The sequence below is a fragment of the Lissotriton helveticus genome, chromosome 2_1 (assembly GCF_964261635.1).
Source record: "Lissotriton helveticus chromosome 2_1, aLisHel1.1, whole genome shotgun sequence".
Classification (NCBI taxonomy): Eukaryota; Metazoa; Chordata; class Amphibia; order Caudata; family Salamandridae; genus Lissotriton; species Lissotriton helveticus.
In genome coordinates this window covers 792662569-792679185 of record NC_136059.1, presented here as the reverse complement: position 1 = coordinate 792679185, position 16617 = coordinate 792662569, and the positions used below count along the sequence as shown (strand labels likewise).

The following is a 16617-nucleotide window of genomic DNA, read 5'->3' as shown; positions in this document are numbered from 1 at the left end:
GCGGCGGGATGTCGACGGCATTGGGGAAAGAGTGGCCACCCTGGAAGATCACGACCTTAGCATGGCCAACGATGTACACTTGCTGCAGCAGGACGTGCTCCGCCTGATGGAACAGAATATAGACTTGCAGGCCCATGCTGAAGACCTGGAGAACCGTTCCCGCCGGAACAACATTCGCATTCGAGCGCTCCCCTGGGACGGTGAGGCGGGTGATCTCCGGGGATATGTGCAGGCTCTCTTCCTTCAGATTCTGGATGAGGAAGACGTGCAGGAGATCAGAATGGATCGGGTTCATAGAGTGGGCCTGCCCAGGCGGAACGGAGGTCCCCCCCCTGATATCCTGGTGTGTGTTCACGATTTCCAGGTCAAGGAAAGGATTCTGAGGAAGGCGCGTGATGTCCCCTCCCTGCAATTTAGAGATCATCGACCTCAGCTTTACCAGGACTTGGCCGCGACGACACTCCAGAAGAGGCGCGAGTTCCGTCCCATCACTACCTACCTCCGAGAGCACAATGTCTCCTACTCCTGGGGTCACCCTTTCCGAATTATCTTTTGATGGCAGAACAGGTTGGCGCAGATTCGTTCTCTCCGGGAGGCAAAGGAGCTGTTGGGGCTTGGGGAGGAGACCCCGACACCCCTCTGTGCTTAGTAGAAGCGGAAGACCTGTATATGAGGGGAAACTGCTTATGTCGGAGCCGGAGCTCATCCCTACGGGCCAGGTGGGTCTCCTGGAGCCCCACCACGTCTAATTGGTGATCCAAGAGGTATTTCCACAATTTCAGGCGCTTCTGTGGAGAGTTAAGGCCCTTCACATTCCAAGTACCCAAGCTAATAGGCATGTGAGTAGTTCAGGCCCCCCAGCTCTCCAGCAGCTAAATCCAGCAGACCCCCCTCTCCAGACACCTCCCAGGCCCGGGATGACTCCCCTCCCCTCCCAGCACTGGCTCCACCCGAACCACTCCCAGCTCATATTCCCAGCCCAACACTTAGCCCACACGGCCCGACACAGAAGGACAAGCGCCATCCACAACCAATAGTAGCGGGCCAGCATACCAGTCCACGCACGCACAACCAACCATCCGTCGTCACCACCCCTCCCCCCCCCCCCAACCCCCAGCCCCCATCCACCCAACAGCACCCCCTCCCTTCCCATCCTGCCCCCCATCTTCCCCCCAACTCCCCAACAACCCAAAACACAAACAGAATGAGTCCCAAGGTGGACAGTCCCCGTAGAAAGTCTCCCAAGGGGCGTAGTTGGAGACCCAAGAACGAGTCTCCCAGGGCCAAAGACCGGGGTGTCTTCTCGGAAAGTACATTCATAGCCCCGTTACCTGCAGGTGCGTGCCCCTCCGGCACCAAGGCATGCGGAACGAAGATCAGGCCGCCCCAGAGCTCTGCTGCGACGGCGGAAGCGTGGCGGAGGCCACAGAGGCCACAGCATTTCCCCGTTCCTGAAGGCTAGTTGTGCGGTGGGGCCTCCTGCGGTTCTCCGAGCCCACCCTATGCCAGGACGAGGAACGGCGCCTTCTCCACGGTGAGGGGCTCCGACGTTCGGACGTGGCCCTTCTATTTAGGTCTTCCATTCAATTCCAGCCTCTGGGAGTGAATAGCGATAGGGATGGCAGATGGCTGATGGTTAAAGGGTTGCTTTGTGGGCGCCTGTGTACGTTTGTGGTAGTGTATGTGCCGAATGCCCAGCAGAATAACTTTCTTCAGGGACTGTTGGATGCGGTGGGGGCCTTCGTCGAGGGCCACCTGGTGGTGATGGGGGACTTTAATATGGTATGGGATCAGGCTGTGGATAGCTCCCGTGCCCAGAGGACGGACTCTGGCGTATTTTCCGCTGTAACTAAGCAAAGGATGGAGGAGCTGGGTCTTCTAGATGGATGGCGTGCGGTGAACACACAGTCCAGGGACTATACGTTTTTTTCTCATGTGCACCACACCTACTCACGCATCGACTATGTTTTTGTGAATCAGGCCCTCGGGGAAGATGTCCGGGCTTCTACGATTTTTCCTCTCTCTGTCTCAGATCATGGCCTCTTGACACTCCAGCTTCAGTGGTCGGTGAGGGGGGATGGGTATCGGAAGTGGTACTTTCCGGCAGCTCTGGTGCGTGATGAAGCATCCTGTAAGGAACTCAGGAAAGCTATTAGGGAGTTCTTGACGCTTAACCCGAGCTCGGACACCTCGGTGTTTAACACCTGGGATGCTTGTAAGGCCTCATTGAGGGGCACCTGCATAGGGCTTAGCGCGGCTCTTAATCGCCTGCGTAGGGAGGAGAGGGAGACCTTGGAGGCCGAACTTGAGAAACTTGAGCGGGCCCACAAACTGAACCCTTCTCGCATGACGCTCCGACCTCTGACGGCTACTAGGGGGAAGTTGAAGGCGCACTACACCAACCGCTCTGAACTAACCCTCCTGCGATTGCGCCGGGGGTCGTATGCTCAGGGGAACAAAGTGGGCCACCATTTGGCTCGCCAGCTTCGAGAAAAGAGGGAGAGGGAATATATAGGTGGCATACGGGATTCGGGAGGCACGATTCAACATCGGGATGGGGTCAAGGCGGATATTTTTGGGCGGTTCTACGAGACGCTTTATACAGGTGATTCTCTAGATGCGGAGGAACAAGACGCCTTTTTATCAGGCCTCCCTCTCCCACAGGTCTCTGCCGTCAGCAATGACCAGTTGGCTGCCCCCTTTACTAGGGAGGAAGTCCTTGTGGCGATCAAGGCCCTGAAACCCAATAAAGCCCCTGGACCTGATGGGTATACGGCTTATTTTTACCAGTCGTTTGCCTCGGAACTTGCCGACTGCCTAGTCTCCCTTTTCAATAGCATGGCGACGGCCGGGGAAACCACGGGCACTATGGCTGAGGCCCTGATTTCTGTGATCCCCAAACAGGGGAACGATCCCTCCAGCTGTACCTCGTACCGCCCTATAGCCTTATTGAATGTAGATGCCAAGCTGTACTCCTCTCTTGTCGCCCGCCGGTTGCAAGATTTGATGCCGGCCCTTATACACCCGGACCAGTCTGGCTTCATTAAGGGGCGGCAGACTCATGACAACTTACGGAGAGTGATTCATCTGATTGAGAAGGCCTCTAGGTTCCGGATTCCTGCGGTACTGGTGGGTCTGGATGCTGAAAAGGCCTTTGACCGAGTTGATTGGGGCTTCTTGTTCCGCACCCTGACTGCTTTTGGATTCTCACACCAATTCCTTACGATGCTGCAGGCAAATTTCCATCGACCGATCTCGAGGGTAATGATTAACGGGCCCCGGTCAGCTGCCTTCCCCCATTCTAGAGGCACGAGACAGGGGTGCCCTCTTTCCCCTCTCCTCTTTGCCTTGAGTATTGAACCTCTGGCACTAGTGATTCGGGAGAATGACCGCATCAAGGGCATACCCTTCACGGGGGAGCAACATAAAATATCTCTTTTTGCAGACGATGTCCTGCTGTCTTTAGGTGACCCCGCTCAGTCCCTGCCACCGGTTCACGAGGAGCTATCCCGGTTTAAAGCTGTGGCGGGTTTCCGAGTCAACTTTGACAAGTCGCAAGTCCTGAATTTGACCCTCTCCTCAGCAGAGGTGGACCGGCTACGCGTGCTGACGACTCTGTCTTGGACCCCCTCATCCTTAATGTACCTGGGGGTTCGCCTCACGCCAACTGTGGGCTCCCTTTTTGCAGCGAATTTCCCCCCCCTGTTGGCTTCGGTGCGCAATGATCTTGACCGGTGGAAGCCAAAGTACCTTTCGTGGCTTGGCCGGATACATGCGCTTAAAATGGTCCTCCTCCCCAAGTTCCTTTACCTTTTCCAGGCCCTACCTATCCCTTTAGACACGGGCTTCTTTCGTCGCCTGAAGACGATGATGCTGAAGTTTGTTTGGCAGGGGGGCCGGGCTCGGATACCCTTTACGACACTTCGTCGGCCGAGGGAGGAGGGGGGAGTTGGACTCCCGGACATGCTACTGTATTACAAGGCCGCACAGTTGCGGGTGATAGTGGAATGGACCCAACAGCTTTCAGAGAAGCACTGGCTACATATGGACAGGGCAGTGGCGGGTAGGTCGATCTGGGACTTGGCCTGGAAGCCTAAGATAGATCGGCCGAAGAATGCTTACATCAGCACGCCCACTAGCACGGTTCTAAAGGTGTGGGATACGGTCACTGGTGACGACCGTTGGACCACCTTCCCATCTCCCTTCACCCCTATCCACTTTAATCCGGCCTTTCCGCCGGCCGCTCAGGAGGGTCCCTATCGCCAGTGGCGTGAGGGTGAGCGTTGGGCGCTTACGCACTTGTTTCATGGGAGCGTACCCCTCACCTTCCACAATTGTATGCGTGATTATGATCTTTTACCCACAGAATGCTACCGCCATGCCCAGCTCCTTCACTGGGCGACCTCAGAGGGGGTCCGTGAGGCTGCTACTCGTCCACTCTCTCTCTTCGAATCCTTCTTGCTTCGCACTTCGACGATGCGGGGAGCGATTTCGTTTTTATACAGCCTGCTCTTGCGCACGGCGATTGCCCCGCGCCCTCGATATATGGAGTGGTGGGTGAGCATTTTGGAGCGGGACATTTCTGATACGGAGTGGAAACACCTCTGGAGGGATGTGGCAGCACACAACCATTCTGTGAGCCTTCGGGAGGCCCATCTGAAAACAATGTATGACTGGTACCTGTACCCCTCCAGGCTCCATCGCATCTTTCCTACGTCATCGGACCGTTGCTGGAGGGGGTGTGGCCTGTTGGGCGACTTCCGCCATATTTGGTGGGATTGCCCGATCATCCGCCCCTTCTGGTCGGAGATACTCTCCCACATCAAGGAGATATTGGGGTACCCGATCTCAGACTCGGTGGCTCATGTCCTGCTGGGTCTTCGAGACCCATTGTTGGAACACCAGACTAAGGCTGATAAGCGTATTCAGTGGCTATGCCTCGGGGCGGCTAAGCTCACCTTGGCGGCGGCGTGGAAAAAGCCGCAAGCACCGGCTGTATCACTGTGGCACTCGAGGTTGTGGGGCCTTCTGAGCATGGAGAGAATGTCGGACATCTTCCTGGGAGACTTTAAGAATTTCCACTTTCGATGGGGTCCACTAGTCCGATTTTTGTCATCTGGCCTCCCGTCTGCAGTATGCCCGCCCACGCTACGAGCCTTGCATTTGTTTCAGGTATGATAGGTTTGTGTGTCCCCCCTCCGGGATATGTGGGAGCGTGGTTATGTCGTCACCACCGGGGAAGGGTGGGGGGTGGGGGGGAGAACCAGTTGGGGTTTTTTTTTTTTGTTTTTTTTTTTTGGTTACTATTCATTGTTGCGACTCTGCTTAGCTTGGGACCTAGGAATTGCTATGGCTTCAGGCACCTTTCTTTTATTGCTCCTGGACAGTATTTCTGTGGTCATTTGAGAAGGCACGAGCGTTGTGTCTGACCATACCTGAAGAAGCGTATACCATGGTGGATGGCTTTCAGCATTTTCGTTTACAGCTTATTACGCTCCCCTGTGTGGGATTTGTGGCGGGGTTGTCGCCTATTCCTTTCCTTTTCCCCCTTTCCTCCCTTCCCTTTTTCCTCTGAACAAATACAATAAAAATATGTTTTACAAAAAAAAAAGTAGACTTGGAAGTCTGCAACAGCTCATACATTAAATATGTCCAGGTACCAGTCACATCTATGTATTGAAAATTAAGGTCCCAATCTGCAAAAGAAAAAATCAATGAGGATCAGCTTCCAAAAATTTATTCGGTAACTATTCAATGCTAGAAACATACAGCCCTTGTCACAAATGGGGATACTGGAACGTAGCATACAAATGACGTTGGTTTGAATAAAATCCCTGGCCACAAAAGTTACAGAGACAACAAGTGCACCAGTGATACCATGAACATTTCAAAACTGTATGCCCATACCTTTTTGGTGGTGAAAACTAAAGGAAATCCATCTGGTAAATGAAAGGTGGGGCAACAATGGTCGAATCATACATGTAACCAAGGAGGACGCTGCATTTCAGGACAGATGGTTACCCACACATTGTAGCAATTTAATTCAATCTGTAGCAGGATGTGGGAGCACTTTGCCAGAACATCAGCACCAGTCCTCCAAAGTGCACTGAGATCAATGCAGTTATTTGTAATTATTTAATAATTAAACATTGTAGCACCAGTTAAAGCACAGCCAGTGCTGGAAATCACTAGACATGTCTGTTGGTAGTTGCTATTCATCAGCATTGAGTAGTCGAAGTTTGGAGGTGCTTGGTATGCCACATCTAGTTTTTCAAATGAAATACCACTTCCTTTCTCTTTAAACATGCAAAAATCAAATTTGTGAGAGGAGGTAAAAGGAAAATACTACTTACCAGTATGCATTTGTTCTTGGCATGTAGAACTATAGATTCATATACTTGTGCATAGATCGCCATCTGGTGTTGGGCTTGGATGTTTGCACTTTGTTTTTGTCTTAGAAGAAGTCTTTTGTAGTCACGAGGTAGGTGACTCCTCTTTAGGACGATAGTGCGCATGGGCTCCATCTCCAGATTGTTTTGCCATGGAGGGTTAGGATGGAGTTAGTAAGATATAGAAAAAGATGTCCATGTGCCATGTATCTAAGTAAGATAATACTAGAACAGATAGAGGTATCCGGGGAGGTGGGTGGGCGTATACGACATTACAGCTCTACATACCAAGAACAGATGCATAATGCTAAGTAGCATTTTCCGTTCAAGGCATATGACCTGTAGATCGTAAACTTGTGCATAGACATACAGCAGTTACCTCCTTAGCGGTGGATACCTGTATCTGTTGCAGTGGTTCGAAAAAGTGCTTTAATACAGTCTGGCCACACTAGCTTGTTGTTTGCCTGCACATCTACACAATAGTGTTTTGTGAAAATGTGTGGTGTAACCCATGTTGCTGCTGTACAAATATCATCTATGGGAATGTTCCCTAGGAATGCCATAGAAGCCCCTAGTTTGCGTGTAGAATGCGGTCTAGGGGGAATGGTTAATGTGCGCTTTGCTTTTTGGTAGCATATCTGGATGCATTTAACGATCCACCTTGCAATTCCCCCTTTTGATATAGGATTGCCTTTATGTGGTGGTGAAAAAGCAACAAAAAGTAGTTTAGTTTTCCTGCAAGTTTTTGTCCCTTCAATGTAATAAAGGCTAGCTCTTTTGACGTCAGGCATACAAAGAGCCCGTTCTGCTACTGAGTCTAGTTGAGGGAAAAAGACTGGCAGCTCAACAGACTGGTTAAGGTGGAAAGCAGAAATGACTTTTGGTAAGAATTTAGGGTTTGTCCTAAGAACCACTTTGTTGTGATGTATTTGCAAAAATGGTTCTTGTATGGTTAATGCCTGGAGTTCACTAACTCTTCTGAGAGATGTGATCGCTACAAGGAAAGCTACTTTCCATGTGAGGAATTGCAACTCACATTTATGTAAAGGTTCAAATGGGGCACCCATGAGCCTGGTAAGGACAATGTTTAGGTTCCACTGTGTAGAGGGTGGAACGCTGAGAGGAATTATCCTTTTAAGGCCTTCCATGAATGCTTTGATGGCAGGTACTTTAAACAATGACAAGTGTTGTCTGTTTTGTAGGTAAGCAGCTATGGCAGCAAGATGTAATCGTATGGATGTGTATGCCAGATTACATTTTTGTAGATGCAATAGATAACAAATAATGTTTTGGATTGAATCTAGTGGATTGATTGTGTTGTTATTACAGTAGATAACAAATCTTTTCCATTTAGCTGCATAGCAGGCTCTAGTGGAAGGGCGTCTAGCCTCTTTAATGATATTCATACGGTTTGAGGGAAGGTTGAGGTAACAAACTAAGACTTCAGGAGCCAGATTGCTAGGTTCAATTGGGCTGCATCTGGATGCCTTATCTCTCCATGGTTCTGCGTGAGAAGCTTTAGGGAAAGGCACAACTTTTGATGTGGAACTAGTGAGAGTTCCAGCAGGGTTGTGAACCATGGTTGCCGGGCCCATGTTGGAGCAACTAGGCCAATGGCAAGAGACTGTTGTTTGAGCTTGCGCACTAGGTAAAGGAATGAGCGGGAGAGGCGAAAAAGTATACGCAAATCTACCTGACCAGTTCATACATATTGCATTGCCTTTGGACAATGGGTGCAGATACCTGGAGGCAAAGCTTGGGCATTTTCCGTTTAAATGTGTGGCGAACAGATCTAGGTCTGGGTGGCACCACATCAGAAAAAACGGATGAAGAACTTGCGAATTTGCGGTCTCTGACGACTGAGCAGATCCGCAATTTGATTGTGTTCCCCTGGAAAATGTTCTGCTAGGAGGTATATTTTTTGAGGAATGGCTCATCTCCATATGCTTTGCGCTAGGAGTGAAAGCTGCAAGAGAGTGTCCCCCCTGTTTTTGTATATAGTACATTGCTGTCATATTGTCCATACGGATGAGGACAGCTTTGTGTATGAGATGTATTTGGAATGATTTTAAAGCTAGAAAAATCGCCAGTAATTCGAGGTGATTGATGTTGAGCAGTTTTTGCTGATGGGGCCACATACCCTGAACGGTATGGTTTAGGAGATGAGCTCCCCAGCCGGTGAGCGATGCGTCCATTGTGAGCACTATCTGTGTAACTGGGTCTAGGACCTGCTGCCCCTTGGACAGGTTTTGTGTGTTCCACCACTGCAGAAAGCGATGTGTGCGGCTGTCTACCAACACCAGATCCGTAAGCTGACCTTGAGCCTGCCTGGTTCCACTGATGTGCTAAACATTCCTGTAATGGATGCATTTGGAGTCTTGCATGAGGTACGATGAAAATGCAATAGGCCATCATCCCTATCAGTTGCATAAACACTTGAGCTGGTAGTGAGTATTGAGGTTGAAATTTTGTTATGAGAGCCTGCATGGTAGCTATCCTAGCTGGATTGGGGTATGCAAGGGCTTTTGAAGTGTCTATTGTGGCTCCTAGATACTGTTGGATTGAGACGGTTGAAGATGAGACTTGGTGAGGTTTATTGTGAATCCCAAGTCGTGCAGTAGCTGGATTGTTTTGTGTGTGTGGTGCACACAACCGCGGCGTGACTTAGCTTTTATGAGGCGGTCGTCGAGGTAAGGAAGCACATGAATGTGTTGTCTGCGCAAGTGAGCTGCTACTACCTTGAAACATTGTGTGAATACTTTGGGTGCTGTAGTGATACCGAAGGGGAGCACTTTGAACTGGTAGTGCTGGCCGTCCACTACAAACCGTAGATATTTCCTGTGAGCCGGGTAAATAGGAATGTGAAAGTAGGCGTCCTTGAGATCTAGAGTGGCAAGAAAATCGCCTTGTTGGAGCAATGGGAGGATCTGTTGAAGAGTGACCATGTGAAAGTGGTTGGATTGTATGTACAGGTTTAACAGTCTGAGGTCCAATATTGGCCTGAGTGTGCCATCGTTTTTTGGGATGAGGAAGTACTGTGTCTTGATGGTGTATGGGAACCTGTTCTATTGTGTGCTTTAGCAAGAGAAAAAATCTCTCGTTTTAGAAGCGTGCGATGTTCTGTGGACATTGGACGTTGTTTGGGTGGTATGTGTGGAGGGGGTTCCAGGCAGTAACCATACTGGATAATTTGTCTCACCCACCTGTCTGTGGTGATGGAGTTCCAGACAGGTAGGAACTGTGATAGTCTTCCCCCGACTGGAGTGGAATGTTCCGGGAGGGAAGTCACTGGTTTGTGCTAGGGGAGGTGCGGGTGTTATTACAGCGACCACTTTCTTTGTTATTTCCTCTGTACCTTCCTCTAAAATATCCTTTGGTAGAGGAAGTTTGAGTGGGGCTTTTGAAGGAAGAGGAAGTGTTGTCTGTCCCAATGGTTTTGGAGGCGCCCCTATAAAAGGAGAGATGAAAGGAGCCTCTATTTGTTGATAACTTAAGGCCCCCATGGATTTAGCTGTTTCAGTGTCTTTTTTCATCTGCTCTAAAGACGTGTCTATAGTAGGCCCAAATAAGTTTTCTTGATCAAAAGGCTGATTAAGAATTTGAGACTGCAACTCCTGTTTAAAGCCAGATATGCTTAGCCATGTGTGCCTGCGCAGTATTACGCTTATGTTAATGGAACAAGATTCTGTGTCCGCTGCATCAAGAGCATATTTGATAGAGGTGTTTGTAATTAGCTTTCCCTCTTGTATGAGGTCGTTAGCTTTTGACTTATATTGGTCTGAAAGATGTTGCATTAGTATCTAAAGTTCATCATAATGCGCCCTGTCATACGTGGCTAGCAAAGCTTGGGCGTTGGCAATGCACCAGCAATTTACCACCTGTGACGCAACCCGTTTACCAGATGCGTCTAATAATTTACATTCTTTATCCGGTGGAGAAGCATCACCTGTTGTTCGGGCATCTGACACAACTAGAAAATCTAGAGGAAGTTGTCCCTTGATATAAGCTGGATCACTTGGAGCTGCTCTATATTTTTTATCAACCCTGGGGTTGAGAACTCTAGCCCTGACAGGGTCTTTCGACACTTCAGGGGCATGTTTAATGATACCTTTCAACATAGGTAAAATACTTGTTGACTTTTGTGACTGTGTAAAAGTCTCTACTAAAAAGTCTTCCTCCAATGGGCCAGAGTGTAACTGTACACCATAATTGCTGCCCTGTCTTTGAGTTGCGCAAACCTATGTTGTCGTCTGGAGGGGATAGTTTAGAAGGGTATTAGTCAGGCTCAGGTATATCTGGGCATTAACATAACCGTCCCAGGGGTCAGGTGGTGGGATACTGTGGATGTCATCATCATCATCCCCTTGTGGGTCTACATCCCCATCTTCATCCCCCCCTCCCCCCAAGTCATCCTCATCCTGTGGTGTGGGTGAAGGAGGAGGTAGTGGAATGTTTGCTGGAGAAAGTGGTATAGTTGGAAGAGCTGGGGGTGGAGGTCTGAAAGGCGAAATTGCTATGTCTTTCTTCTTTAAGGGCACCCCAGGTGCATCTGAGGTGTCCAATTTCCTTTTTTCTAGGTTGTATTGCTGTTAACTGACATGTAACAGGGTCAATGTGTAGGGTTTTCTGTTTTGGAACTGGTGGATCTGGTCGAAACAGGTCTTCGAAGCCAGTGTCTCTTTTCAGCACCGACGATTTGGATTCCTTCAACTTAAGTCTCTTTAGGAGGGGTCTTGGTCTCCTTTTGCTTTAATGGAGTTTTCGATTCCGAAATCTTCTTCGGCTCAGAAGATTTATGTGGTTTCTTCGTGTCCGAGGGCTTGTCCACAGTGTTTTTCGGTGCTCAAGGGTTCGGCACTGAAACCGTCTTTGGTGCTGATGAAACAGGGTGTGGCACTGTGTCTGTTTTCGATTTTTGTTTCGGTACCGGGGGTTGTTTTTTGGAGCTGGTACTAGGCTGACTCGATCTCAAGCCACCTGAAGGCTTTTCTCTGTGCTTAGGAGCCGGGCCCGAGGGCAGGGCATCCAAAGTATTATCTCGGTGTTGACCTGAGCCGGAAGGCGAAGGTGTTACCGGAGCCTTATCTTTTGTTTTAGATGGGGTAGAGTGGTTGAGGTCGGTACTCACGATCCATTGACCTGGAGTAACCGTGTGATCCTCTGCATCGGACAGGTCTTCCTCGGAGACGCTGATGTCTTCATCCTCTGGTTGTTGATCTTGTGGAACCTTGGGGCCTGCATCTAAGATGTCGCCCGGCGCCGAGGCAGTTGATCGAGACATTATGTGACGTTGTGCCTGATATCCCCTATAGTCTTCTTGGATCTAATGGAAGCACAGGCCTCACAGGCTTTGTCCTCATGTTCTGGAGAGAGGCAAAGTTACAGACCTCGTGGAGATCCGCCTGTGGGTATTTAGCACCACACAGGGGGCATTTTATAAATGAAGTTCTTTCCATTGACTGCAGGTCCTGGTGGCGTAGATGGGCCCAACGGCCCGTGGCAACGACCGGAATGGAAGTTCTTGATGATTTTTTGAGATATGTGTCGAAAGGGATTGCGATCGAAACAATACCGTCGGGCGGTGAGGGGGATCGAGTACGACACCGACCAGGAGAGCAGCAATTCACATTCGAACCCGATGGCAAAAAAAAAACAATCTGAAGATGGAGTCGATGCCAATGCGCACTATTGTCCTAAGGAGGAGTCACCTACAAACGACTTCTTCCAAGACAAAAACAAAGTGCAAACATCAGAGCCCAACACCAGATGGCGATCTATGCACAAGTATACGATCTACCGCTCATATGCCTTGAACATGTGGTTAACCATAGAACTTTCTCCTCAATTTATCAATATCAGCAGTGTATACAAAGGGTGATTAGGACTGCCCTAAAAGCAACTAACTTGCAGAGAAGAAGTGCAAGGTAGGTGGAGAATGAATGGTTCCACAAACCACATTTTCACTTCTGCAGGTTTATGGCTATGGAAAGACTGTCCTTAACCTGTAGGTGCACATTGTGTTACCAACCACTCTCAGGTGGCAGTTGTTGGAGTAAACTACTAGCTAAAGTCTGTAAAACATGTAAGGAGGCGGCAGGCAATCTAACTGGAAATATTGTGGTCAAAACTAGAGCCAAGGAACAGTAGATATCTTTAGCACACACCAGCAAGGGGGCCCAAGTGGATTTTAATTCATGGTGGGTACATTTCATTAAAAAAAGAAATCCACTCCCTATGACTTATGATCGTGAAGGATTGCCGATAATGTTTTCATCATTTGAACAATATGAAAATATATTATACCATTTTTATCTACCAGGTGATAATTTTTTTTTTTTTAAATCAATGTGTTCTTACCTCAGTCTGTTTCACCAAATGCTCCAGCTCAGAAATTTGATTTTGGACTTCACCTTCTTTACTGATAAGATAGTTGATACCTTTTGACAGCTTTTCCTGTAGGTAATAAAAAGTGATATCAATTTAGAAAACCAATTTGGTAGGTGTCCAGTTCAATCAAATTAATCCTGCTGAATAACCCTACTGCTTCAGATGACTTAAAACACAAAAATATAACACTGTACCACATCCTTTCCAAATGTGCTATTTAATGCAATTGTCATAAATAACAGGCATTTTTCCCAAGGAAAACAGGAAAAAATACTTACGAGTAACGTTAACACTCATAATCTACAAAAATGCTCTGAATGAATAGAGAAAATTATCCATCCAATGCCACAGACTAGAAAAGGAACATATTAGTTACCTGTACTCAACATCATATCACTAATGTGTACCACTGTTCAGATAAATTCCCTGTTGCGAGACTTAAAAATCCATATAAAAATGTATACGGCATACTTTATGGAACTTAAGCACCAAAACCATGAATTAAATAACTAATCAGGTTTGTTCATAGTTTTGTGTTAGGAATTTATGGGTCTAGTTCATTTGCTATTATGTATAGAAAAAAAGACTGAAATTAATAGGTTGCAGATAAGGTGCTCATCCTGGTGCATGCAGGTAGACATGCTTTATTTTCATAACCAGCACAGACTTGTAGTTTGTTACTCAGTAATGCCTCACTAGTGTTAACCAAGAGAAATAACATTCTTGGTTGTAGAGGCTCATGCATCGAAGGAAACTTCGACTTGTACTGTTTGCAAATACTTAAAAACCAGAGCCATTTTGAGATTGCAAACCTGTAAAGCAGAAAATTATACGGTCTTACACTACAAAACGACTTTTAGGTTTGTGCTTTACGAGTTGAAAAAGACTTTCTCTCTCACAAAATGGGTTTAGAGATCCATACCGAACCACAATTGGAAAGGATGGTGTAGGGGGCATACCCTCATGACCGCAATTCAGTATGAAATGTATCGATTGTTTGTAACTACCATTAGGGTCACAAAACATTGGGAAGGAAGTGGTAATGTATTGACAAAGGGAAAACATCTCCTTTGAGAATGATGTTAGGTGACCTGGGGGGCAGTACCGAGTGCTCCATGAGACCACTGTGTGCTCTCATAGTTTTCCCGAATGAGACATTTTTTTGAAGCAGCACTACTAGTTCCTTTCAAAAACTGTTGCTTAAAAAAATAAAAAAAGATTTCAAATTAGAAATACAAACACTGGGATGGTGGTCTGTTGTTCCTTGCAGGCGACCATCCCTAAGTTTGTAGCAAATCAGATGTCACACATAGTGGCCTGCCTAATTAGGCAGGTCGTTTTACAAACCCTGAAAGTGGCCATTTCATGATCCATCATGTTAGAACACAGATTGCAACCACTTTGTAACCACTTTTTATGGCTAGGCTTTTGATATACCTACCCCTAAGCTTCTAGACCTTTAATTGCTGAGCCTCACACAAACTTTCTTATCTAACAACTAAAGCAAGACGAGAAGTGTTATTTATATAACTGGACGACCACTGCAGAAAATCGCTGCTTTGTATTTTTGGCCTGGCACTGTGGGACAGATGTTGCATTCAATCGCAGATCTAGCAAGTTCCCTTAACCTTCTGTTTCTTCAAATTTAGGACTAACTGGTTCCTGGTACAAGAGCTACTGTCGTACTTGGGTGTTAGTATGCAAAGGGATCAGCCCGCCTGACAACAAGACCTCAACTTGTAATGAAAACCAGACATAGAAACTAAAATTGTAGTAAGCATAGACCTTTCTAGGGCATTACTTCAATACTGGTGACTCATACAAAAACTTTGGGCTGAAAGAAAATGGTATTGAAAATCTACCGAAAGTATTTTCTTTGAAACATTTGGCAGAGCCACTCACTCTATTTGGAATGTAGAACAACCAACAATTCATGAATAAATTCCTAGTTGGCAAAATACAAACAGGAATCACACGTATTTCAGGAAATGGGTGGGAAGAGTTTCCCCTACTTGAGCATGACCTCACTCTTTAGAATGGACTAACAGACTAATAACAGCACAGCAATGTTCAACGGTCATTCAGGGTACCCAATGTTTGGTGCAAACAAAGGCTCTGCACACAAACCCATAGACCAGAGTAGAGTCAAAATACTTAAGTGGGATTCAAATCTCGAGTTACACACTAGCTGAGAAAAATTGCACAAAATATAAGTTAATGTACTGCATATTGTACTATCTAGATAATGTAAATAGAGCCGGCGACTGTGAAAGACAACACAGGTATGTGGAGTTTAATATTTACTTGTCCATGGGACCGGTTGCTTCATAAATCCACTTGTGCTGTAAAAAAAAAATCACTTGTCCCTTTGGTGCAACATTGTGTGGAAATAAATTATAGAAGCAATCTCACTACACAAGAGTTCTGATAATAGCCTTTCTCATTATGCTAGGGCTCATACTATGATAGGGTTTGAATTCTAGCAATTCCTGCATTTTGCCACCTTTCCACAAGTCTAAATACTGGAGCTGGAGGTAGCGTTAAGCGATAGTTTCAGGGTTGAAACGTGCTTTGGAGTCTGTCCAAACGTACTAACTTGCATTTTTTAAGGGTTTTCACCATCTCTTCTCTAATCTTTTTCCATACTGAGAAACGTTACAAATGTGCTCCTTAAAAGGGCACAAATAAATCTTCTTCCGAGTTTAGGGAAATAAGCGAACTTGTAAACGCTCAACAGATTTTCACATGAGCGAAATCTTCACATGCATATATGTTTGTGCTAAAATGCAGTTAAATATTTTCTAGGAGCACAATTTCCTGGCCAACTTCTGTAAATTGTTGTGAATTTGTGAAACGTATAAATCTGCACTAAAAAAGGGCTTATACCATGGGTGCACTTTTTGTGACTTTATTTAAGAATTGGCCCCTAATTAGGTTTGAGTTAACCAATACCTTTTGTCTTTATTAAAATTCTGTAGCTCTCTATAGGCTGGCTTCACTACGAGTGACAGCACTCTGCTCTCTCACAAGGATCATATCGGCACACAAAGTAGTTTTGTTCACTGCCAGAGACTACTGCAGTAATGTGTTCCTATTTTAGACCAAAAATATTATTGCTTTTTAAAGAATGTTTTTTATAATGGTGATGGCCTGGCAGCTCCCACAACAAAGTTTTACAAAAAATATGTCAACACAAGACACGCAATTGACAAAACGCCGGACCACCAATGTCAGACCTATTGGCTTTGTCAATGATTGTTTATTTTCATGTTTCATGTTGTTGAAATATTCTGTACTGATTTTCCATTATGTTTTTGGAAAATACTAGCATGCATCAAAAATATTTTAGTAGATGATGCTTCAAAGAAATGGAACCTTATATTTCACAGTAGATTAGCACCATATTTTCGTTTTTTCCTAGTGGCATTTTTGGGTGACATTTTATCTGAAAGCAAGCAACTCATCAACTTTAAAGCTTCTGCATCTATTTGCATCTAACCAGTGAGCATTCTGGGAGCATTATACATAGTCTCATATTTTTACACTTTGCAAACATGTGTGCACATTTTTTAAGTGGGACCACGGCCAGAAATGCAGTCTGAGCTTACACCTTACAGCGCTCACCCTAATAATAAAGGCTTATAAATACAAGTTCGAACAGCGTTAACATATGGACATAAATGTTACCTTAACTGCAGACAATGTCCTTCTCTGATCGATATTGTGGTACTGTAAACTGGCAGCCAAAGGGTTTGTGTTGCAGGGGATTGTTCCTACTTGTTCCAAGGACAAAATAAACAAAGAAACTTGTTGTCCTTAACCCCAAACAGGTCCTGGGAGT

At 46.5% G+C, this 16617-nt stretch overlaps 1 protein-coding gene across 2 annotated transcripts in view; it reads right to left on the bottom strand.

The window, feature by feature from the left end:
• TRIM36 (tripartite motif containing 36) overlaps positions 1 to 16617 on the bottom strand; it is a 538470-nt gene that overhangs the window by 155000 nt on the left and 366853 nt on the right. For both annotated transcript variants that reach the window (XM_078675525.1, XM_078675526.1), the window contains exon 5: positions 12747 to 12842. In XM_078675525.1, coding sequence (XP_078531651.1) covers positions 12747 to 12842 — 96 coding nt within the window. The remainder of the gene's footprint in view (positions 1 to 12746; positions 12843 to 16617) is intronic.